General features: G+C 36.8%; 3 protein-coding genes across 5 annotated transcripts; 1 reads left to right on the forward strand and 2 right to left on the reverse strand.

Annotated features, from left to right (window-relative positions):
• Window positions 1-327: 327 nt before the first annotated feature.
• Window positions 328-5495, forward strand: LOC133863541 (probable protein S-acyltransferase 6). 3 transcript variants are annotated; one of them, XM_062299525.1, is made up of 6 exons: window positions 328-757; window positions 916-1127; window positions 1228-1413; window positions 1880-2188; window positions 4334-4567; window positions 4656-5495. In XM_062299525.1, exons 2-6 carry the CDS (start codon window positions 996-998, stop codon window positions 5094-5096), a joined length of 1302 nt encoding a protein of 433 aa, XP_062155509.1. In that variant the 5' UTR covers window positions 328-757; window positions 916-995; the 3' UTR covers window positions 5097-5495. The 3 variants fall into 3 exon arrangements, with proteins under 3 accessions (XP_062155509.1, XP_062155525.1, XP_062155516.1); XM_062299541.1 differs by having other exon boundaries at window positions 328-632; XM_062299532.1 differs by having other exon boundaries at window positions 713-732.
• LOC133863534 (zinc finger protein GAI-ASSOCIATED FACTOR 1-like) lies at window positions 5449-8149 on the reverse strand. The gene is made up of 4 exons (XM_062299514.1): window positions 7965-8149; window positions 7277-7507; window positions 6674-7070; window positions 5449-6420 (listed from the first exon to the last, which is right to left on the reverse strand). The coding sequence occupies exons 2-4, from the start codon at window positions 7434-7436 to the stop codon at window positions 5565-5567; spliced, it is 1413 nt and encodes a 470-aa protein (XP_062155498.1). The 5' UTR covers window positions 7437-7507; window positions 7965-8149; the 3' UTR covers window positions 5449-5564.
• Window positions 8150-9522: 1373 nt separating this feature from the next.
• LOC133863560 (potassium transporter 5) lies at window positions 9523-14278 on the reverse strand. The gene is made up of 9 exons (XM_062299552.1): window positions 14031-14278; window positions 13643-13865; window positions 13271-13519; window positions 13113-13151; window positions 12677-12937; window positions 12503-12555; window positions 11297-11411; window positions 10894-11148; window positions 9523-10809 (listed from the first exon to the last, which is right to left on the reverse strand). The coding sequence occupies exons 1-9, from the start codon at window positions 14205-14207 to the stop codon at window positions 9740-9742; spliced, it is 2442 nt and encodes an 813-aa protein (XP_062155536.1). The 5' UTR covers window positions 14208-14278; the 3' UTR covers window positions 9523-9739.
• Window positions 14279-23907: the final 9629 nt, after the last annotated feature.

Genomic DNA, 23907 nt, shown 5'->3' on the forward strand with positions numbered 1-23907 from the left:
TTCGGTCCACGTTGGGAGTTGCAAATGCGTCGCTGTCATGGAATTACTTTTGACTATCTTTTGTACGTAAGGGACGGTCCCACGCCCACGCCCACCCCCCCCTTCTCTCTCTCTCTCTCTTCTTTTGATGCTAACCAAAATTAATTACATCAAATATTAATGCTTAATGAAATTTGCTTAGCGATATATATATATGTATTTAAAAAAACACTAATAAGATTCCAATTCAGAAGCAATATTAACAATAAAAACACTGAAGTTAAATAGTAAAGTGTGTGAAATAAATGAAGAAATGAAGAGGTTGGGGAAAATAATTAATTAGAAAAATCAATGGATAGTACCACCAACTACCAAGCCAAGTGCATTGATGAAAATGATGGATAATATGGGTAGTGAGGGTCCTGTCCGCGGAGAGTGAGGAGCAGCAAAGCCAGGGGTGAGAGAGAGAGAGCTCCGGCAAACACTCCCATCACTGATATACCTGTCTGTCCACCCGTTGCACCCAAAAAAGCGAAGAGAACGAGATAATCGTGCCTCGCCACGGGGGCAATAATACCCCGTTTGCGCCCTCTCCCGGCCCTCTTTCGTTTGTCTGTAATCACCTCTCCAACAGATTTTTGGGGTTCTGGAAGGTACCCCCCTGAGCCTCGATCGGTACCCCCACAACCCCCCCCCCCCCCCAAAAAAAAAAAAATACGAAAGAAAAGAAAAGAAAATTATTAAAAAACAAAGGTAAAGCTGCATATAGAAATACGGGGTAAGAATAATATTGATTTTGTTGTCAATCTTTCTCCCTCATCCGCATTGCGTTATTATTGATCAAGTTTGTGTCTTTATTTTATGATTGCAACAATAATTGGTGCTCAATCAACCAACATATGTTTCCGCAATCTTTATGCGAATTTATGTATGCAGATCGGGTGGGTACGTACCTGTTCAACATTGAAATGCGCAGGTGACACCAGGAGATCTGAAGATTCCACTTGTGGGTGGTAATGGCTTTGATGCAACGAAACATGTATACGAATCCACTCCCTCCGCAGCTCTCCGACTCCAACAGGCGTATCATCGGTGACCCAAATGGTTCCCCGTCCCTGCGTGTTTATCAACTTTGGAAAGGAAACAATGTGAGCAGCTTTTGTTTTCTCTGTTAAATTTTGCATTATCGTAACTCATAACCTTTATTTCACCTGACCGTAATTCTTCAAAAATGAAAACTTGTTGCAGAGATTCTGCCTCGGAGGCAGGCTTATATTTGGTCCAGATGTGAGGTCCATATTCCTTACGCTGTTTCTGATCGTGACCCCAGTGGTCCTGTTTTGTGCCTTTGTTTCTCGGAGCCTCATTCATGAGTTCCACCACCACCATCTGGGCAGAATTGTTGTAGCTATATGCGCTGTCTTCACTCTATATGTGAGTTATTCCTTGTCTACTGATTGGCTTCCCACTTAACATCTTCGTTTTTATATGTATTGTATAAAGAATCGAGGTCGATTATACGAGTGCATATAAAAAGCAAATATTTTTGTTTTCTGTGGTAGGTAAAACTCAAGTTTTACGTAGCTGAGTGACTAAAAGGAGATTGGAAAAAAGAAGGGAAAAAAAAAAAAAAAGCTTCTATATTCTATATTTTATTTCATAAGATAATGAAGATCCCAGTTTAAGTCAGCTGAGATAAGTAGTATTTCGTATATGTTGTCACGGATATATATGATCAATGTGTTTGTGGAGCATTTTGCAAATATCTTTGATTGTCTTACAAAATGTGAAAAATAAAAACTCTGTTTGACCCTTTTTCTGGAAATCTTGCTATTCTTTGCACCATCAACTTTCATTAACGATTTGATAATTGGCACCGTTGAGTTGTCAACTATTGCAGGTTATAATTCTCCTCTTCCTTACATCTGGAAGAGATCCTGGCATCATTCCTCGTAACCCACATCCTCCAGAACCCGAAGACGAAGGCGATAGCTCAGGTATCTCTGCTGATTGGCCTGGAAGTCAAAGTGGTGCGCCAAGCTTACCACCTGTAAAAGATGTTATGGTTAATGGCATGGTAGTTAAGGTCAAATATTGTCAAACATGCATGCTATATCGCCCACCACGATGCTCTCATTGTTCTATTTGCAATAACTGCGTCGAGCGTTTTGATCACCACTGCCCATGGGTGGGACAGTGTATTGGGAAGGTATGCTCATTTCAAATCTCCTCTTCTGTTTTGTTTTTCGATTGAATTATAATTTGAGTATTCTCATTTTGTGTGGTTTCCTGAATACCATAAGGGATTGATTATAAGGTGCTCAAAATGTTGAATTTTACCACACTTTAGTGACATGTGAAGGGTGATTATTTTTGGATGCCCACCAGTCTATTTGCTCTAGCTGTCCTTAGTTTCTTTTGTATTATTCTGTTGTCTGAAGCTGTCACTTTAGAACCATTAGTCCATGCTCTTAATTTAGAAGCCCGTTCTTGCAAAAAAACAATGGTTCAACTTTAAACTTTCTTGAGATAAAAATTGGGTTTGAGAATATTATGTAAATACATAAAAGGAACAGTCTTTGATCTGGGAAGTAATACAGAAAGGCTTTCTGATTGTGGAGTTCATGTTGAAATATGTCATATGTTACAAACTCTTTCTGTGATTATTTGTCTAAATCTAGAATAAAATTATATGACCAACTTCTTCATCGACGAGAAATTTACTTTGATATCTGTTTAAGTATTTAATGCATGTTTATTTACAATTGTCCTTAATGTTCCAATTTTGAAGTTGATCTATACATGCACACATTTTTAGATCATCCTACACACTTCCAACCTAATTATGCTAGGGCTGGTTTAATCCTCCAGCTCCCTCTGTCTGTGGCCATTTTATTCTCGCTCTTTCCATCATAACCATTGGCATGCATTCTAAGTGTGGGCTAAAAATGTTAAATGTAACTCAATAGTACAAGTGTAATCACAGGAGCATGTCTTCCAATCTAGAAATTCATTCATTGCTTTATGGACTCAGTTGGGTTATATTTAGTTCCATTTAACTATTGATCCGTCCTCCATCCCTAGGTCACACAGGATCTCTGACTCTCCTTTGGCTGAAGTGAACTATTGGAATTACCGCATATGTAAGTCAACCAGAGGAAAAAGAAAAAAAGGAGATTAAGATTATAAGGATCTTCAAATTACATGGTTTATTTGGATGCCTGTAAAAAGTTACCTTCAATGGAGCAGATTGCAGACATCTCATTCTTTGAAAAAGTTACATTCAAATTAATGGTGGAGCCACAATTTTTTTTTTTTTTTTTGGGAGGAAGAGGGGGGGGGGGGGGGGGGGGGGGGGTTAAGCTTGGGATTGGGCTTAAAAGGTGGCGCGGTTTTGCCACTAATTCAAGTATAGATAGGTCTAATCAGTCACATGCATTTATTATATAATTCACTTGATTCATGTGGAATTTCCTCGATTGCTGAATAGATTTTGGCAGTGTGTATTCTAGTAATCAGATTTTTATCTAGGAGTTTCTTTACCATGGATATTCATAATAATGTGGAAGATGGCTTTATCACAAAATCTCCCACTTTTCTGTTGCTTGGGATGGAGTTTGCCCCTTGTAGTAGACGACACCAGTTGCAGAACTTTCCTCGCTAGATTTCCAAATTATTTTCCAGAATTTGAAGGAAAGTGTTATATTACGAAGTGTAGGATGTTCTGATCTGGATTGGAAGATTTTCAATAATCACTATGATTGGGTAATTTTTACTTCATAATTGAAGGTTATTTCCTTGAACTTGCTTAAAGAAATTAAAAGACTATGATCTTTGGATGAGTTATGTAATCACCCTAATCTATTAAAGGCAAATTGCTTAGGCATGGTCTGTAAGTATTTTCATCTGCTGTTACTTGCAACCCACATATACAAAGAATGAGATGTTTTTCAAGCTCAGGGTTTATTCATGTCAATTATTTCCCAACTTTAGCTGGTTACGTATGTATGTATAAATATAAATGTGTATATGCGTGCATACTTACAAGCATATGCAAATACATGATGGTACATACATGTATAGATGCATATACAGATACCTGGATCTCTACATATGAACAGACATACATGCATGTATGGTTATTTCCTCAATTAAGATTTGAGAAATGAATTTTCTCTTTATACTGTGCTCCCTGTCATTCTTGGATGTGTCTATATATATACTATTCACTGTATGCTTCTTACTTCAAATAAGTTTCAAGAAACGATTTTCTCATTCTGTTCTGCTGGTTGTCATTGTAGGATGTATTCTTACCTTTCATTGTCCTAACAAGGTTGAAGTGTTTTCTTTACAGAGGAATTACAGATTCTTCTTCATGTTTGTGTCCTCCACAACCATTCTATGCCTATATGTTTTTGCCTTCTGCTGGGTCAACGTTAGGAAAATAATGGACGCATACCATTGTAATCTCTGGAGGGCTTTTCTGAAGTCCCCTGTTTCAGGAATCCTGGTTTTATATACATTCATAGCTGCTTGGTTTGTTGGAGGTCTTACCGCATTTCATCTCTATTTAATTATCACCAATCAGGTTCCTATCTCCTGTTTACCTCTATTGCTGTTTGTTGTTCCCATTGTCGTTTATTTTAGTTATCAAGTCTTGTATTGCATTTCTGCAGACAACATATGAGAATTTCCGGTACAGGTATGATGGGAAGATGAATCCTTATAACCGCGGGTGTGCCCTCAATATTGTGGAAATCTTCTATTCTAAAATTCCCACGTCTAAGAACAACTTCAGGGCAAAGGTAAAGGGGGATGCATCTTCCGTCTTCACCACTTCCATGTCAATGCGCAATGCAATGAGCCCAGAAATGCCCAAAACAAGCTTTGACATAGAGAGTGGAAAACGGCAAGCTGTTGCTGCTGAAGATTTTGAAGAAATACAGAGTCAGATTGACAGTGTTGGTGGATTGGAGAGGTGCGGAACCCAGCCAAGACACGCAAACTGGGATCACAAAGCGAACTGGGAGATCTCACCTGATATACGAATGTTGGCTGCTGACTTTGCAATGGAACAAGGTTCGACAGAGAGACAGAAAATACATGGAGGCCACTAACCATGGCTTTTGTGGCCTAAGCTATTTGTGCTGAGGGTAATAGTTTGATCTTAGAGCCAAGATAAATTTTTTAACCTGGCTGATTGAAATTGGTTACTGAAGTGATGCTGAACTTAAAGAAAAATTCTACAGTTGGAACAATGTTTCGCCACACTGTTTTCTTTTATAGGAAGAAATGCACTGGTTCAGTTAAAATGTGAAGAGGCACATGTACATCAAACTGCTGTCGTGGATACTTGGGGAGAGTGTTTTGCTATATGTAAGTGTCTCTTCTGGGAATTTGGTTGGGTGTTGATAATTGTTAAGTTGCTGGATAAGTTAGCAATGATGCTGAAAAACCAAACGCCTCATATTATAAGCTTCTAATTTACTCTATAATATACGTTCTAATTTACTTGATTTTTTTGATAGCTTTAATTAAATAATTAGATACATTATTAGTACAAGTTACTCTAAACTTGAATGAGTTTACCATTCCGAGTGCAAATTGTGCATGCTTTGCTCTGCATTTGGATATTCCAACCCAATCATATTACCATCGTAGCTTCCTTTTTTCCCCGTGCTCGAATTCCCAGATGATTCCACTCCTAAGAAATCAACAGTCGTTTTTTCTCCTCCAATGTGTACACGTTTAAACAGCAGATCACCGGCATGTCCGTTTTCTGAGTGCATAGAAAGAGGAGAGCGAAACAATCCAGTCTGAGAAACAGTATGACTTGGTAGTTGATCCCCTGCCCCTGGGTCCAAGGCTTTGTTATAGGTTTCTTCATCTCCCACAATAGAACCATTGTTGCTCCCACCAATTGGCCCTATATTGCCTCCAATTACCGAAGAACCCTCCTGGGCAGACCCGGATGAGTTCATGCTGCCAATGGAGTACCCATTAAATCCTCTGAGTAATATTGGCGCAAATGAATTATCGCTGGTTTTAGCACCCATTTCTGCAGCTTTCTGTAACAGGGCTGTTGCTGATGTGTAACAGGAACCAATTGCCATGGGATAGGCATTTGATCCGCTGTCAGAGCTAAAACATGTCCGTGATGTTTTTGGGTTGAAAGTAGGATCTAAAGTACCTGATATCATGACTCCAGCTGAGTCCAAAGACAGTGGCTTTAGTGAACTGTCACCGTTCTCATTAGATATTGACAAGTTTATCGTCGTGTATGTATTTGAGAAGGAATCAGGGCTGGCCACTGATGAAATGAACAGATCTTGTGCGTGGCTCTGTAACATTCCTCCTCCGGCAGCAATTTTCTGGTTTGCCCTGTGATTCTCCTCTGTCAATGCATCACAGAAGGCTCTGTGCGTGACAAAGCTGTCCTTCCTGTGCAAAACGTTGATTAGAGCAACACATATCAGCCTGATAATTCTCTTCCTGTACCCCATCAATTACGGGATATTGAACATTGATGAATCTCATAGTGCAAGTCCATTATTGCTACCCCATGCAATATAATTAACACAAGCGCTAGATGAACGAAAGCTTCTCTTACAGTCGGAAATACGAAAATATAACCAACAGAAAAAAGAAAAGAAAAGAAAAGAAAAGATAGAATTTGAAATATGTAAATTTTGACCTGGAGAAGATTGTCCCACAATCACAACGATATTCTCGGCTCCCACAGATCTTGGTGTGAGCCTTCCAGTCTGATTGAACAGCGTAGCGTTTGGAGCACCTGTCACACTTCCATTTCTTTTCTCCATGCTTCCTGCAGAAGTGTTTCTTGATTCCAGTTAAGTCACCTAAAGCCCGGCTTGGGTCATGATGCACGCAGTCAGGCACTGGACAGACAAACACCCTCTTCTTAACCTGCGTGTTCGTCCTTTGCTTAAGCTTCCACGGCAAGTTGTGCCCCCTTCTGTGGAGCTGAAGGTTCTGATCTCTCTGAAATCCTTTGTGACATACCTCACATACATATCTATTTGTTGCCATCAGAGTTCTTGGTGACAGTGCTACAACCTCTGCATCTGGGTCTGCAAAAATTACACACAAGAAAAATATGGAAATTTAGTAGATTTTCAGAACTCTGTGGTTCACCTGCTCAGTTGTTTCAGAATATGCTTAAAAGACCTTCCAAGTTCCATCAACCTTCCCTGGAAAAAGTAGAGACTTCAAACTATCCTAATATGAATGGATACTGCACTTGGAAAAGAAATGTAGTATTGAATCGTATGCTTGCCTGGATTCCCTGGAAGATTTCTTTTCTTTTTGGATATGGTGGAGGGAGTGGAGGCATCACGACCTTTTTCGGCAGGAGGTGGACTCCCGGTAGAAGACTGAGAAACAACGGTGCTTTGGAACTGCTCATCGTCTTCAAATTCCTGAGCAAAGTTTGACATATTTGGTAGGACTTGTCTATCCGATGTCCAGAGGAGGGAAGCTGATAATTATACGCCAATGGAAGGTAGGGCTTCCAAGTAGCAGACAAAAAGAAGTTCCTTATATACCAACGTCAATCAAAGACCACGGTCCACCAAATCATATTAAAATTAGATTACAATTCTATGAAGGCAACATTGTTCAATCAAATAACATTATGTCACAGATCAAATATCAATAAGAAAAGACATTAGAAGTTGGGTCTGTTTGTCGTTTTTCTAGGAATCTTCTGAAAGACCTTTTGAGTTCTTAAAATAATAGAAAGCACTTCAATGCACAGAGTCTGGTGGTATATATACATGTTCAAAAAAGGCATTTAATGCTTGTGTCTGTCTTCACATTAACAATTAGCTGAGACTGCAAACCATATGAGCAGAGGGTATTAGATACAATTCAGAAACGACATAAGAGTGGATCCGAAACAAGAGATCCATATGAAGAGACAACTTTAGTTTTCTAATTTAATTATTTAAGATTGTCATGCACACCTGCTCCCATGATCGATCACCGTTTGGCATATTTGTGCTTGTCATTTCCTGTTTGTCATTTCGTTTTAGGTGATTTGAACGACTTCATCTACATCATCCAGAGAAATTCAATTGGATTTGTAAAAATGACAGCTAATTTCTTGAAGCTCTTCCTGTTTCTTCTTCATGTAACTTCTTGTGTTTTCTATCTGTAGATTGTAGAGGGAAAATCATCTAAGCAAGATTAAAAATATCACAGCCTGAGCCTGCCTCAACTAGTACATATTTATTTGCTTCAGCTAGTAGATATTTTTCCAAATGATCATAAAAGCAGGATGATCCCACTGATACATTAATAGACTTGCAATCTTATCTCACAGCCTATAGGAGCTGATATGATCCCCTTTAATTAAGACGCATTTCAGGTTCAAAAAATCTGATTCAACTACTAATGCTCTTCAGCATGATCATACAATCATCAAAAAAATTGTGTTGTGAGTTTTTATATCTTGTGGTTTTAGTCATGCTCTTAACCCTTCCTCACTGACGCCCTATGTCAAAATCCCCATAAGCACAACTTAAAAAAACTTCACCACCTTGTACTGGTAAATACATTGGATGAATTTCTCCCGTTAAATCCACTTTTGATACCTTGAGAAAAGAAAACCAGCATGGTTTCTTGGGTTTCTATAAACATGTCAATGGTGTGCTTTTTACTGTCTATTGAGTCATAGCTATCTATCTTTAGTTTTTTTAGTACTGATTTTTACTGCAGGCTTTCTTTGTGATTTGGTTGTCTATCTGATTTATCTACTTTGTAATATGTCGTACCTTCTGGTGGTTTGGAAGAATTACTGTCATCCAAATTTAGTCTCTTTTCTCTTTGCTGAATGATTCTTCAAAATTTACTTGGCAATTGGAGTTGGTGTGATAAGGAAAAAAATCATATGTGATAAATGGTGAGTTGTTTACTCTAAATTATAGGATTTTTTTTAACTTTGAAATTATTTAAATCACTTATAAACCTCAATAAACAGAGTTTTATACACAATCAAATCAATCAAGAAAAGAGGCTTTCACCTCTCCTGTAGATGTAGGCAATAAGCTGAATCACTTAAATTCTGTCTTTCTTTCTATACTTTCATCTTTGTCATGTTAGAAATAATCAACATATTATTTAATCTAACATGCGCAGCGGAAAACGAATAAACAGGATTCAGGCTTACCTCTAGCCATGTTTGCTCAAGCGTCTCCACGATCCATCTGAAGAACAAGAAATTAAGATTATTTGAGGGATCTTCTAACCTATGCCTATTGCTTGATGGCTGTACTGATGGTGTACACAGACACTCTATTTATAGGCTAGGTTAGGGACCCTCAAAATGGTAAACACCGTATTTGTTTCCTTCCATCAAGGAAACAATATCGTTAATTGATTTTAAAATCAATTAACCGATTCCATATTTACGGTAATCTAAATTAATAAAAATAACCATAATACCGATTCCATATTTACGGTAATCTAAATTAATGGAAATATCCATAATGCCGTATATGTTTATTGAAAAAATAATAAACATAGTAAATACCGTAAATGTGATATAAAGGCCACAACCAAAAAAGAATAATATATTACATGTCATTCTTATGAAATTCTATAGGTGTCACCTAAAACACTGTACATGAAAACTTGAGAAATCTACAGATGTTTTGCACATTGTCAGATTGAGGAGCAAACTATGAGCACAACTGTATACGTACAGCGTATTTATTTGATTTTACTGAGACTCTGAATCTCATATCTCATATGTCATTCCAACCCTGAGAAGCCTAGTATGTGGAATGGACAGTAATTTCTCCCCTTGCCTAAAATTTTTTCTCAAGAAATTATAGGCATAGTTGACAACTATCTTCTTGAACAAGGATGATTTCTGATCTGCCACCACTTCCGCTTCTCCCAGGAGATAAACCACACCACTCTCCATCGCTTTCTGCACGAACTTCATCTCCTCTTCCACTCCCTGGATCGGAACAGAGATATTTCCGTTGGAAGAATAGGTCGACTTAGCCACATTGAGTGACCGTATTGAATTAGAACCCGATGAAATGCGAGATGGATTAGGCTGTTCTAGTAATTCCTCAACGTGAAGGGTTGATCCTCTTGCTTTTCCATCTTTCCCCAGTAGAGAGGAATGGTGGGTGTTCACAGCTGGCTCAGCCATTTGCTCACTAGTCGTCCCCCCATCAAGGATGAAGTGTTGATGGTGGATGAACTCTTTCAAGTGCTCCACTAATTGGCGCTCAAATACCTTGGGTTCCTCGATCACATCATTGTAGCCATACCTCACCACGCAGCGGAACATGTGATAGTCCCTTGGTTCAACTTGTCGGAACAGAAACCTCTCTTCCAGCAAAACTTTGCTAATCGGAATGGGCTTAATGGAGACAAACACTAGAACAGAGTGGATGGATGGTATGTTAGATACGAAGTGAGGAAATATTGGAGGAATTCCCTGTACAAGCTCCGAGTAAAGGAGTCCCATCCCTGGCACCCGGTTTATATCTGGGTTGGTGGCCAATTTTTCAATGAAATCTTTAGAAACCTTGTTCCTCAGCTCAAACGTGTATCTCTGTACGTGTACATAATGCCAAATCCCCATTATTGTCGATAGGAAAAAAGCAAACACCAGTGGAAGGAATCCACCCTGCATGAACTTGTACAGGACAGATGATAGATATATCCCCTCTATGGAAGCAAACACCACAAAGAAAAGAGCAATCCACCATATGCTTATCTTCCAGATAACTAGCATTATTAAAGTAAGCATACTTGTGGTGATTATCATCACAGAAACCACAGCAATTCCTGCATAGATTACAAACATGTTTAAAAACAACAAAAAAAAGATCTTGTCATGAGTTTGGTATAAAGTTTTTTGAGCATAATTACCGTATGCATTTCCGATCTTATCAGTAGTCTTGAAGGCCACTGTGACTAACACACAAGCAATCATGAGAGTGTAGTTGGCCTCGGGTATGTACACCTGGCCTTCATACTTAGCAGAGGTATGGACAATCTTAACCCTTGGAAAACAACCCAGACTTTGCGACTGGGAGAGAATTGCAAATGCCCCAGATATCATAGCTTGGCTGGCAATAATGGCAGCAGCTACAGCCACAACGAATGTTGGCCAGTATATTGGGCCTGCATGCCATTTAACGTATGAGTTAATTGCTCAAGCAACACAGTTGTAATCACAGCAAGAAACTCTCTGAGACTGGAGTCACCTGATCTTCAATGCTGCCCCCCCCCCCCAAAAAAAAAAAAAAGAAGAAAGAAAAAAAACACTAACCTGGTATGGAGTCATAGAAAGTACTATGAACGTTCTCAGGGAATTTTCTGAGGTATGCTGCTTGCCCACTGTATGCAGTTATTAATGCAGGAAACGTCATGAAAGAGAAACTGATCTGCAATTTCGATCATGGTGAAAAAGTATTACTTATCGGTATCATATTTAAACTCCAATAAGCTAGGGTGGGTTTGAGTTTACATTAACTTGCCATTTTAAAAATGTGATTTTTAAAAATGTTGATAAAATTGCAATTTAATTTTTAAAATGGTGCGCTTTAAGAATGCACTCCATTGCACTATTTGAAAATGTAATTTTATTTTTAATTTTATTTTTTCTTTATTTTCAAATTACAATTTTTTACAAACCGTACTTCTAAACAATACATTTTTCACGATTTAATTTAAAATAACAATTTTGGTATGAAAAACGCAATGTATGTAAAATGGTGTTAGGAGGGTGGACGGGTACGTACGTGTGTGAGAGCATCAAACCCAAAAGAATAATTAATCCAATTAAAACAAAGAAACTGACTTGACAAGTGGAATTAATTATTTCAAGATTAAATCTAACAGATCAAAATATTATTCAAATTAGATTTTACAAATTTAATATTATATATATTATCACATCATTTAAAGAATTTGACATCATATCCACAGTACGTTAAACACAACAAAATACAATCTATATATTCTATATTCTATATATGGTATGAAATGGATCCTCTCCGTTAAATTCATCATTTTTAACTTAAAAGCCTCGGGCCGGCTAGCTATTAGGTGCATGCATATGGCCCAACAAGCATATAAACTCAATCAAGTTTCAACACTGTCAAATGTTTCAAGGGGAATGTCAGACTCCAATGAGTTCTGTACATTTCGAAAGTGATTTTGAATCACAAAATCAATGTTTCAGAAGTGTTTGGAAAGAAAAATAAACCATATATTTGAGGTGAACCCGAGGACTTGCAACGAAAAAAGAAAAGGAAAAAGAAAATAGTAAATTCATTCCTGGGTTTAGCTTTATATTCTAGCTTGTAGTATAAAATTAGGGGAAAAAAAAATACTGTAAACGTCTTTGTGGGTTTTACATTTTATCCAATCACTCCTTAAATTTTATTTATTTATTTATTTTTATAATTAATCACTCCTTAAAATTTGAAACACATGCATCAAATCACTTCTTTAAGGTATGCACCATACTTACTTGGACTGCAGCAACATTGAAGTGACCCAGATCAGCAAACATGGCCTCGGTCCCTGATTTATTTCAGCAGTCAAATAAATAGAAAACCACAGGCAGACGGTAACTGGAAGCCTAGAAACGTAAACAATAGTTAAGTAGATACATTTAGTGGAAGAAACACTAATCATGACTCACCTGTTATGCACAGAAAAACTCCACCAAGGGAAATCCATCCTTTTTTACCATTTCTTTTGAAGTAATCTATGATGTATGCTGGATTGAAAGCCCGTAATACGCCAAGGTCATATTTGAACAAGTTGTAAAGACCGATGCCACTGATGAACAAAAACCACAAGAAGATGATAGGCGCAAACGTGAAGCCTACTTTGTCGGTGCCAAATCGTTGAACAGAGAAGAGAACAATCAAGATTGCTACCGAAACCCCCACAACAGCATCTGGATATATGGATGGATATATGGATGATTGATTAACACATGCATCAGAGTTATTAATTCTTTGTTAACTGCATGTGCGTACGTTATGCTTAATTACAAAAATGATCATTGATAGAGCATATATATACATATAACATATTCATGAGTGTCATGATAAAACCTAGCTAGTACGTACTTTTGCCCAGCGAGCTTATCCCACCTACCGCAGAAAGAACTGCATGCAAATTAAACCCATTAATTTGTTAAATGTTAGTGCATATATATATATATATATAGAAGACATGTATGGATGCATCTTTAATTAATTTATCGACAATCAAACCGATCGATCACCTGAAATGGATGGAGTAAGAACCCCATCTCCAATTACCATGGAAGTTCCCATGATGGTGACAAGGAAAAGCAAAACTTGTGTAGTTTTACTATTCTCGAGCTTCTCCTTAATCTTAGAAGCCCGACTCAACTGGTTGGACGGTGTTTCGAGTCTGTAGTTGGACAGCTCCCTGTCCTCTGGCTGCTGATTTGGAATTAGGCTCACCTTTGCATACCGGCATATCAAGGAATAGAGTGCAAATGTTCCACCTACGTACATACGATTGCATTTTCGGAGCACATGCAGAGTCAAATAACCAAGATTTTGATCAGTGATCCAAATTAATTAGGACGAAGACTATATATATATATAGACGAATTAAGGAAACTTACCATCACCGTTGTCATTAGCCCTCAACACAATAAAGACATACTTGAGCATGGGTACGAGCGCTATAGTGTAGATGATGAGGGACAACACTCCAATAATGTCATCTAGGTGGTCAATACCATTGGTGAAAGTGCTGGAAAACACATAAAGTGGAGACGTCCCTATGTCACCGTATATCACCCCTAGACTCTGAAATGCTAAACTTAACGTCCTCGTCCAATTCACCTGCATGCTCCAAACAAGAAAAAGACTATCACTGATCAGAACTTATATATATATATATATATATATATATATATATATATATCAAAACGATCAAAAGTGGTGCCATATTTAGATATATATATCAAAACGATCAAAAGTGGTGCCATATTTAGCGAGCTGAGAGACCTTGGAGCCATGGCTTTGCAACGTGGAAACTCTTCCAGCCTCTAAATTCAAGGAGTCCACCCGGCGCAGCTTTGCCCATGATATCTTTCGCTCTTGCATGTTCTTTCCCTCAGCTGTTATTTCGGCTCCTTCATTGATATCCGTTTCTCTCGTCTCAACCGCTTGCTGATCTGCCATCCTATGGTATTGTTTTTGTTTCTCGATCCAGTGATCATATGATGGCCCGGCTTTCGATGCTTAATTTGCTGCCGCCTGCCTTTGGGCTTTATAGGCACTAAAGTCAAACATGCTTGGGCTATGTTTGGTTAGCACTTTAATTTGTTGTAGTTTAATTATATATTGCAATTTGTTACGGTCAGAAATCCAATGTTAGCGGGAGGTGCCGTGTTTCGAAATATCATTTAAATAAATAAATATATAAGCCAAAACTCATAGGAAGTTCAACGCTATAATTCATTTATAAATTATAAGCTAGCTAGAATTGCTCCATATATTATTATTTTTTATGCTTGTGTTAATATTGGTCCCATTGCTCTATTTACTCTTCTTCTAGCTTCTTTTTTTAAGGAGGGGCGGGGGGATGTTTAGCAAATCATATATATAATTTGTCTAAACAAAAGGCAAAAACAAAGTAACTTAAGAACACACAAATAATTTTTATCACTATATATATATATATATATATATCACATTAAAACATTTTATTTATTTATTATTTTTTTTTAAAAAAAAAAATCCTAAAAAAATTGCTTAATTAAGAGAGATGATCCTCTATGGGCACCTCGATCTATATATTTGCATGGTAAAATAATGAGATCTACGCTTCAAGTAAATTTGAAGTCTGAAAAAGACTGTTGAGAGGTCTTGATCGAGGAGTTTATAAATACAATGGCTTCGTTATAATTGGTGGTAATTAATTGCCGTGTTCTGAAAAATGTGTAATTATTCAATGAGAAGTGGGAACCCAAATGAGGTTCCGAGAGAAAGTCTTTGCCGAATGCGCGCATCAGCCCGCCGTTCAGATTCTGAATTTTAAAAGCAAGCTGAATGTAAAAATCATTAGTTTATCAAGAATTATTGCAATCATCATCACTATAATATCATTTAGTTGACATGTGAACCAATAATGTCTTAAACTAAATCTTCCTTGCCATACAAAATGGGATGCAGATCGAGTGGATATTGTAAATTATGCGGAATTTTTGCAGCTGTACCTGTACCTTTAGCTTTATATAATTGAATCTACAAAATAAATAGATTGTGTGTTAAATTATCATCACTAGAAAATGGATGACGTGACAACTAATTCAATTTCAAATAGACTAATCCAATATATATATTTTCCACATGAACAGGTTCATTTACGTTTCTACTTTACCGATATGATATTTGTTTGGGGAGTACAATTGGATCCCTGTGCATGTACGGAAGGCACACTAAAATAAAAATAAAAAAACTAATTAGTATCAATACTATGTTTTTTGCGAGAAAAAAAAAAAAAAAACGATGCTATTCATTTAGTGTCGCCTTGAAGAGTTAGTAAATATAGGGTTGAGATTCCATATTAGAATCACTTTACTATTCAAGCAACACTAATTGCTTAGTATTGTTTGAATCCCTTAACGATGTTAATGTGAATAAAAAAAAAAATTAGGATCCTCCTGCAGGAGACTTCTCATATATGGCTCCTGATTAGCACCATTAAAAAGAATGGAAGAGAAGAAAACAAAACTCAATTTTACCAAGAAGATCAATAATTTCTGGCCTCCCAACAAATATACCATAAAGCATCATGATCAGCACCATTAAAAAAGAAAAGGAAAAAAAAAAAATGGAAGATCAGTACCTCCAGAAGTGTCGTCCAATCCCAACCTCTTTAATGTGTAAAACAAGCCAATAAATGAATAGGAAAATTTTTTAAGTGTTGTTTAAAGTCTCAAACCACACTAAAGTTGGGTTCAATAGTAAAAGACACTAAAAAATTTGAATTTAATGTCATTTACTGTTGAAACGATGCTATTTAGCAATGTTTTGTACAAAGGATACTAACCCGAACGACACTAAACAACTTTTTTTTTTTTTTTTTTTTGTAGTGAGGACAACAGATTGATGAGTTTGATCCATTCCACAACGGAGTGGGGAAGACTTGGCATAGTGACCAGTCGACTTGCCCTGTCGGTTTAGCTATCATATATTCAAACAAAAGGGCTTCGCTATTCAAAAGAGACGTACAAATTAAGCTAGAGTCTTCCCAAGGGCAGCCCTAGAGCCCACCTACCACACATGAGTTATATATTCAGTTATTGTGCATGCCAATTTGATATATCCCATTTGGTACCTTCATATCGGAGAATCCACAAATTCGAGTCTATATTGTTCATAAAATTTCAGATATTCTTTTTCATTCCTGATTACTCGATAATTTCCACGAGCACAAATCCCACTTTTTATAAGCCCAAACATTATCTCACAAAATAATCCATCTTTTTGGAGTTTATTAATTTTGTAATGAAAAGTATAGGGTTTTGTGACCATTAAATTCCAAAAGCTTGTCACCCTCAATGAAACAAAAGTGACTTCCAATCATTATTAATAACTATTTTAATTGAAAATGAGGATAAATTGTAGATTTAAAGTTTGAACTCAGAACCTCAGCTCTGATACTATGTTAAATTATAATTTATCTAAAAAATTTAAGCCAATAAACAATGCCAAGTTTAATTATTTAATTAATTCTTTAATATTACGGAGAAACAAAGACAATACAAACTTTTATTAACTCACTTTAATTAAAGCTTAATACTATGGTTTAAGTGTTTTACACATAAACACATTCAACAATAAAATTGCCTCACCCCTTTTTGTACGGGAAATGATAGTTGGGGGCAAACCAACCGGCCTCCAACATGCCCTTTTTATTAAAAAAATAATATTTTTAATCAAAAGCAACTTCTGATGTCATCAGAAGTTGCTTTTAATTATAAAAACCTCATTTTAATGAAGGGGAGGGAGGGGGGGCAGGGCTGATTGGTTTGCCCCTGCCTATCATTCATCTTTTTGTACACTGACAAGATACACTCTCACAACTACTAGTAGAGAACTATACCCACACACAAGAACGGAGCTACATAGTGGCTTGGGGGTTTGGGCCCCTAGTCACCATGATTTTCCTTAAAAAAATTAAAATTTTACACTTAATTTTTTTTTTATTTATTAAATTTTTTAGTTTTACTCTCTCAATATTTTTTTTAAAATTTTTTTTTTGCCCCCCCCCCCCCCCCTCCCATATCTCAAATACTAGCTCCACCCTTGCCCACACACTTTTCCTCTCTTGCTGTGTGACACACATGACATAACATTAACACACAGGGAGGGCACACACCATTCCCATTTCCCACCATACAATTTTGTACCACTCCATTTCAAGTATAATAGAAAGAATTTATTTCATTGTTTAGATCGATCAAATTTCAAGTATAATATATATATAGGGAAAACGTCAATTTACTCCTATGAAGTTGTCACGGATTTGCAATTTTAACACCAATGTTTTAATTTTGTTAATTGCACCCCATTAAGTTTCAGAAATTTTCAATTTAGGGCATCCCTCCAAATCAACCATTTAACTTAACGAAATTCTCCTCACGTGCCGTGCAGGTGCGTTTTTTGTCCCAAAAAAGATGAAAATGCCCTTGTCTACATTGAAACATCGACCATCAACCATCAACCATAAAAATAGACGCAAATGCCTTCGTCTTCTACCTTTCTTCAGGCCGAGCGTATTCCCAGAACCCTGTCTCCCAGCCATGATGAACCGCACCACCTTGATCTTGCTTCACTTCGCTCTCCGTCTCCGCCAGCTTTTTTTCGATCAAATGGGCATCAATAGCCAAGCCAGCGTTCGAGGTTGCCTTATGCACCAACCTCGGTGACATGAGGCCATTTTTGAACACTTGAAGGCAACATTAGCGGGAAGTTGGAGGACTTCTTGTAATGACTCACCCCCAATGACACAATATTGTCCGCTTTTGGCTCCCCAAACCAGACTTCTCAGGAGGTCACCCATCCTGGGATTGCTCTCGCAGAAGCACGTTTAACTGCGGAGTTCTGATAGGTTCATAACCATCACGGCTTTAAAACGCGTTGTGTTATAAAATGTGCATTTATACATATAAGCACATCCTCATTCCCATGCGATGTAGGACGTCACACTTCTTATCTTGCAGAGATGGTTTCTTATTTCAGTGGGCTTTCTTTCACCTTCCTTGTTTTCTTCCACCTCTGCATGGCCAGGAGCAGGGCTTGCAGCCACTCAGGCTTTGGTGCTGGTTGTGGCTGAGGTGGATGTGGGGAGACTGGAGCCGAGAGTGGAATGGCTAAACGGTACGGACTCCCATGGATGTCCCCTGGAGTCCAACGATCCGCCTCTTGAGTTTGTGCATAGAAGACGATCTTAGTTATTTCTCCGCATTTCGTTGGCCTTTTCCATTATGTAGTCCAAATACGAATTGAGAATCAAGTTCTTGTCACGCTTCTTGATTCGGAGAGTGAAGCCTCATTTTTCTTCCGACAAAGGGCGCCATGAGAAAGTCTGAGATTGCCTCTGGGTGACGACGTGTTCCTAGATGACGGTAACGCTGTTGTAGGTGTCGACGATGCAGTCATTGTTGGAGAGGCCGAAGGTGATGGCGCTGGAGTTGAGCGCGCGGGTGACGCTGAGGCTGAGGCGGCTGTCGGTGATAGAGACGGAGGAGCTGAGATAGAGCTAGGCGGTGTTGACACCGTCGATCTCGGTGATGTCGAAGTAGCAGTAGGAGGAGAACCAGTTGGAGATCCGGTTTAAGAGCTTGAAAGCTGCGAATCGAAGCTTGTTGAGGGGAGAGTCTTGCTGAGAAGCCGTGAAAGACAGTGCTGTACACGTGGAACAGCTGGTGATCATGATGGTTGTCTTGTGTTTGGGCAATGTTTGTTGAACTGAGGGTTGTAAGGGTAGACGTGTACCAGACATTGATGTTGGACCGCTGCCACGCCTTTGTTGCATCCGGATTTGCTGGCCATCCGTCGTCAACCGGAGGTGCGGGGTTTCCTTGGTGCGGGTGGCTAGGGCTTCCAACAAAGTCGGCCACTGTGTACAATACGTGTTGCTGAAATCAACTATATGTAGCTTCGGCTCACCTTCAAATGCTTACATGGTTGCACCATTACAAGCTACGTGTCTGAACGTAGTCCACGGGCTGACCTCTTCGAACTTCAACACCGTTTTTCTCGATGATTCGTTGATTCGAAGGAGCAGGTTTTATTCGACGCGGAAGCAAGGCTACGGTAACAACGCTCCCCAGAGTCTGTCATGCGGCTGAACAAGGCCTGGAGGAAGTAGGCGGTGAGCTTTTGATCAGTGTCGCCATAAGCCATGCTGAGCTCATTGAGGAAGTAGGCGGGGACATGTTTTTTACGTGTATTGTATATATACGATATATCCTAGAGGAATTCAAGAAGCCACAAAACGCCCTATATATATTTTTGCTGAAGAAACGACGTTGCACCGCCGGCCACAGAGTTTTTGCTTATGTTTTTTAGTTCTTTGTCTTTGACGAAGAAGACGATGGCGTTGATTTTTGTTTTTTGGTGTTTTAAAGAAACGGTGCCGTTTTAAATGAGGGCATTTTTTATAAATTTTGAACCAAAAAAGTCACCTGCTGTGCATGTGGTCTCCCTTCCGTCATTTCAGACGGCAAAAATTGACGAATTCCCTAAAAATTGAAAATTTCTGAAACTTAATGAGGTGCAATTAACAAAATTGAAATATTGGTGTTAGAATTGTAAATCGATGACAACTTTATGGGGTAAATTAAAGTTTTTCCATACATATATATATATATATATATGTGTGTGTGTGTGTGTGTGTGGGGGGGGCACCTTATACGCTATTAGATACGTACAACAAAATAAAATATTAACCATAAAATGAATTTTCATTGTTTTAGTAATCCTCTATGATTATTGGGATCATTATTTTATACAAATTAATGTTGATTATTGTTGATGGTGATTTGTCTTCCATGATAGCTAGGATCGAGGATGAGATTCAGTTTTCCCTTAGCTAGCTGGTGGTACGGTGAAGATTCGATTTTCATGCCTAGCTTCCGTATCATATGCTTCAACATGCATTGCATGGATGCGTTACAAATTAATAGACTCTAGAAAAAACAGGCTGCCTTACGTTGGTTTCTACTTTCTAGTGGCTTGACCATATAAAAGACATTCACATGATTGACTACTTTCTTGGGCTAAACTATAGCTGGTTGAATTAAGAAATGATTATAGGTATAATTCAGTGATAAGAAAAGAAAATGATTTTTTTAAGTCCCACTAATTGCACAAGATTTTCTTTAATTTTTTTCAACCATCCAAATTTAAGTTGATGGACAAAATTAAGAAAGGCCCCATAACTGAGTCGCGCGGCTTGTTTCGTCCTTGTGAGCCGTGTGCTAAAGAGGAATTGAAGTGCTAAAATTGTTTTTATTCTTCTTTCTTTACAAATTAGTAAATTAATTACCATCACCAAATATCTAATCCCATAAACAATGTTTCACCTGCAAATGCATAACAGCTTCGATCTATTTGTCCACGCACTAAACTGACACTATATAATTACCATCAATTTTCTGTTTCAATTTCCAATTTTATGAAATTGAGACCCGTGTTTCGAATAGTTGTCTGGTTATTTTCCGTTTTTTTTTTTTTGCTAAATAGATAACAAAAATTAGCTGAAAAACACAATTATATTCATAGATAACTTTTTTAAAAGAAAAAACACAAAAAAAAAAAAAAAAAATGTAAAAGGGAATTAAAAAGAAAGAGCTATACTTTTATCCGACCATTATTTCATTATGCTGTCAGTCACATTGACGGTGATGATAGAGCTAATAAGCATTTGTTTAGAAATAAAATATATAAAAAAAAAAAAAAAAAAAAATTCAAAAGTTTGTTGGCACCATCACCGTTACCGTCACCATCAGCATGATGAAATAATGGTAGGATAAAAGTATAGTTTATAGTATTACTTTTTTCTTTTTCTTTTTTTTTTTAATTCTCTTTTACTTTTTTTTTTTAAAGTGTAATTTGTGTGTACAATTTGTGTACAATATGAATGCAAATAACATGTCTCTAATTTAGTTTCTAGTATTACTAAAGAGCAAAAAGTGGTGGGACTAGGTAATGTCACATTTTCACCCAGCCCCAACCTTTTTTTTATTTTATTTTATTTTATTTTTTGTTGTTGTTGTTGTTGGTTTTGAATATTTTTTATCTGATAATTATAATTGCTTTTTTATGTTGTTTTTACCATTACTTTGATGAAAAATATTAACGGTGTTCTCAATTTACGAATATTTGAAACATGGGTGTATATTTCTTTAAATTGAATCCTTTGCCTCGATGTCAAAAAGCAAGTATCATTCCCACCAAAAAAAAAAAAAATAAAATAAAAAAATGTTAACTTATCTTTTTATTGTGAAAGTTGAGGAAGATGGGAAAAAGTCAGACTTTATGGTACGTTTGGAGTTGTAATTTTGTAGACAAAAAGTGAGATTTTAAACCAAATTACAAAAAATGAACCATTTGAAAATTATGTTTTTAAAAAATTGCGATTTGAAACGTAAAAAACTGTTTTTTCAAATCGCAGATAATGTGATGCTTTTTTGAAAACGCATAATTTTAAAAAGGCTAACATGTGATTTTAAAGGTCAAAGTACGATTTTGTCAAACGCTAAACTGCGTTTTTAAAAATAATTTTTTCAAATCACACATTTTAAAATCGTTATTTTTAAATCGCACATTTTGAAGTTACAATGCTGTACATCCTAATTTTTATTTTTTTTATTTTTTTCAAAATTTGGTTCCCAAATAATGTGTCACAATCTCATGTGATCTATTATTTTGAGAAATGTGTCACAATCTTATGAAATTGTGACACATAATTTAAAAACTAAATTTTAGAATTTTTTTTAGGAAGTATAGCATTTCTCTACTTAATTTAATAGTTTTCCGTCCATGATTGTATTTGAAAATGCCACTCTCTGATGTTTAGCGGCCGGAGACGTGTCCATTATTGATATTCTTGCTATTCTTTTTCTCCACTAACAACAAATTACTAAAATTAGTATTTAGTAACCAAGGCAAACTATCAAATATCAATGATACGACCTTTCAAGATATTTCCTGATTTTTATTTTTTTCTTTTCAACATTAAAATATTGGAAATAATATGCCTACCTGACTGTAGTTGACAGGTTTGGTAGGCCGAACTTCCCTAAATTGCGTGTTATCTAGATATTATTGTTTAATTGTTCATAGCTTATTGGTTTATATATATATTTTTTTTGAATTTTGACTTCATCTTTAGAGAATGTTTTTCAATTTTTCTTTCTTAATTAATTGGATGCTGATATTTCAAAAATAATTTTGGCTTCTTCTACATCTTTTATTTAAAAACCTATTAAAAAATCTCCTTACACTCGGGTTAATTTGGATCCTCTAATTTTTTTTTACCGAATCGAACCGGCCTCAAAACACTTTTTTTTATTCCAACTACCGACAGTTGAAGTCGGAAGGCGATGAATAGGCAGCAATCAGATATTCCGTCTACCTATAAAAGAGTGAGTATGCATCTTACCGTACATATGGATAGGTCCATTCAAAGTTTCAAACTGATTTATATATATATAGATTTTATAAACATTTTTTTGGCAACTACGACTTCGGAGTTTACATTATATATTAGCAAGTTCTGATTATCCTATTCGTGTTCATGTATGCTGAGGTTGACCCTCTGCACGCAAGCAATCAAATTGCTAGCTACAAATTAAATATAGTTTGGAATTTGGATAACAAGTTGGCAGCTTAAACTAACACAATGGTTTAAACGGTTTAAAACGTCGACGGAGAGCTCCCTCTTGCTTAGATAGTTAGATATGTGAACTCATTCCTAAGTCTAAATCAACGTTTACTTTTCTGAATTCTGAAAGGGAAATAATTTATAGCCGTAGCAAACATTATTGCAATTATTACCAATTTTATATAGGGGGTTGAGGAGAAATGTGAATTAATAATAATTATATCTCCGCTAATGGACAGTAGAGTTGAAATCTGCAACTATTCTATCAACAGCTAACTTTGTTGACTTCTGTGTTTTTTAGTGTTTTTTTTTTAAAAAATGTTTCCGATTATTACTCATCTTTATATATACAGTTGGGCAAAATATTAGTTTACTGCATACCAACAGCTTATCGGCCGTCATTGAATCGCTATCAATCGTTTACTACCTCTGTCCACTTCCGGTTGTCGGTATTCGAAATAAAAATACTATACCAATGTAGGTTTGGTTCGGTTAACCGATAAAGTTCTACCTCCCAACCAAATTAGCCGAATTAATTGGTTAGAAAGTTTATGTAAACTTTAGTTTATTATCTATGTAGATATGGTGATCAATATTTTTATCTAGAGAAAGGCCAAGGCCAAAGTATGGTAGTGCAGTGTCCTAACAATATTAATCGGTTTTCATTTAATTTTATCTATATTAGTGACAATTTGTAATAATCTAAGATAATGAATATGTTAAAGGTGCTTATAAACATGTTCAATAAATACTTGTTTAGCCAAAAAAAAAAAAAAAACTATTTGGTCTCAACAACAACTCATTTGGGATTTGGCCCATAAAAATAGATTTGGGTCAAAAACAACCCATTCGGCCCAAAAACATATTTGGCCTGTAAAAATTAACCAACTTAACTGACTAAAAATCAACTGACTTTACCGAATTTGGTAGGCAAAAATAGGTTTACTGACACTGATTTAACCGATACCCAGCCCTAGGTAT

This window comes from Alnus glutinosa, chromosome 1 (genome assembly GCF_958979055.1).
Source record: "Alnus glutinosa chromosome 1, dhAlnGlut1.1, whole genome shotgun sequence".
NCBI lineage: Eukaryota > Viridiplantae > Streptophyta > Magnoliopsida > Fagales > Betulaceae > Alnus > Alnus glutinosa.

Excerpts from the sequence above, each read along its gene's own strand:
- LOC133863560 (XM_062299552.1), bottom strand. The coding sequence starts at position 14,207 with ATGGCAGATCAGCAAGCGGTTGAGACGAGAGAAACGGATATCAATGAA. Across the intron at positions 13,520-13,642 it reads GGCTAATGACAACGGTGATG|GTGGAACATTTGCACTCTAT; the intron begins GTAAGTTTCCTT and ends GTATGTACGTAG. Across the intron at positions 12,556-12,676 it reads AGTTTTTCTGTGCATAACAG|GGACCGAGGCCATGTTTGCT; the intron begins GTGAGTCATGAT and ends GAAATAAATCAG.
- LOC133863534 (XM_062299514.1), bottom strand. The coding sequence starts at position 7,436 with ATGTCAAACTTTGCTCAGGAATTTGAAGACGATGAGCAGTTCCAAAGC. Across the intron at positions 7,071-7,276 it reads AAATCTTCCAGGGAATCCAG|ACCCAGATGCAGAGGTTGTA; the intron begins GCAAGCATACGA and ends TAATTTTTGCAG. Across the intron at positions 6,421-6,673 it reads TGTGGGACAATCTTCTCCAG|GAAGGACAGCTTTGTCACGC; the intron begins GTCAAAATTTAC and ends CGTTTTGCACAG.
- LOC133863541 (XM_062299525.1), top strand. The coding sequence starts at position 996 with ATGGCTTTGATGCAACGAAACATGTATACGAATCCACTCCCTCCGCAG. Across the intron at positions 1,128-1,227 it reads AACTTTGGAAAGGAAACAAT|AGATTCTGCCTCGGAGGCAG; the intron begins GTGAGCAGCTTT and ends AACTTGTTGCAG. Across the intron at positions 1,414-1,879 it reads GCGCTGTCTTCACTCTATAT|GTTATAATTCTCCTCTTCCT; the intron begins GTGAGTTATTCC and ends CAACTATTGCAG.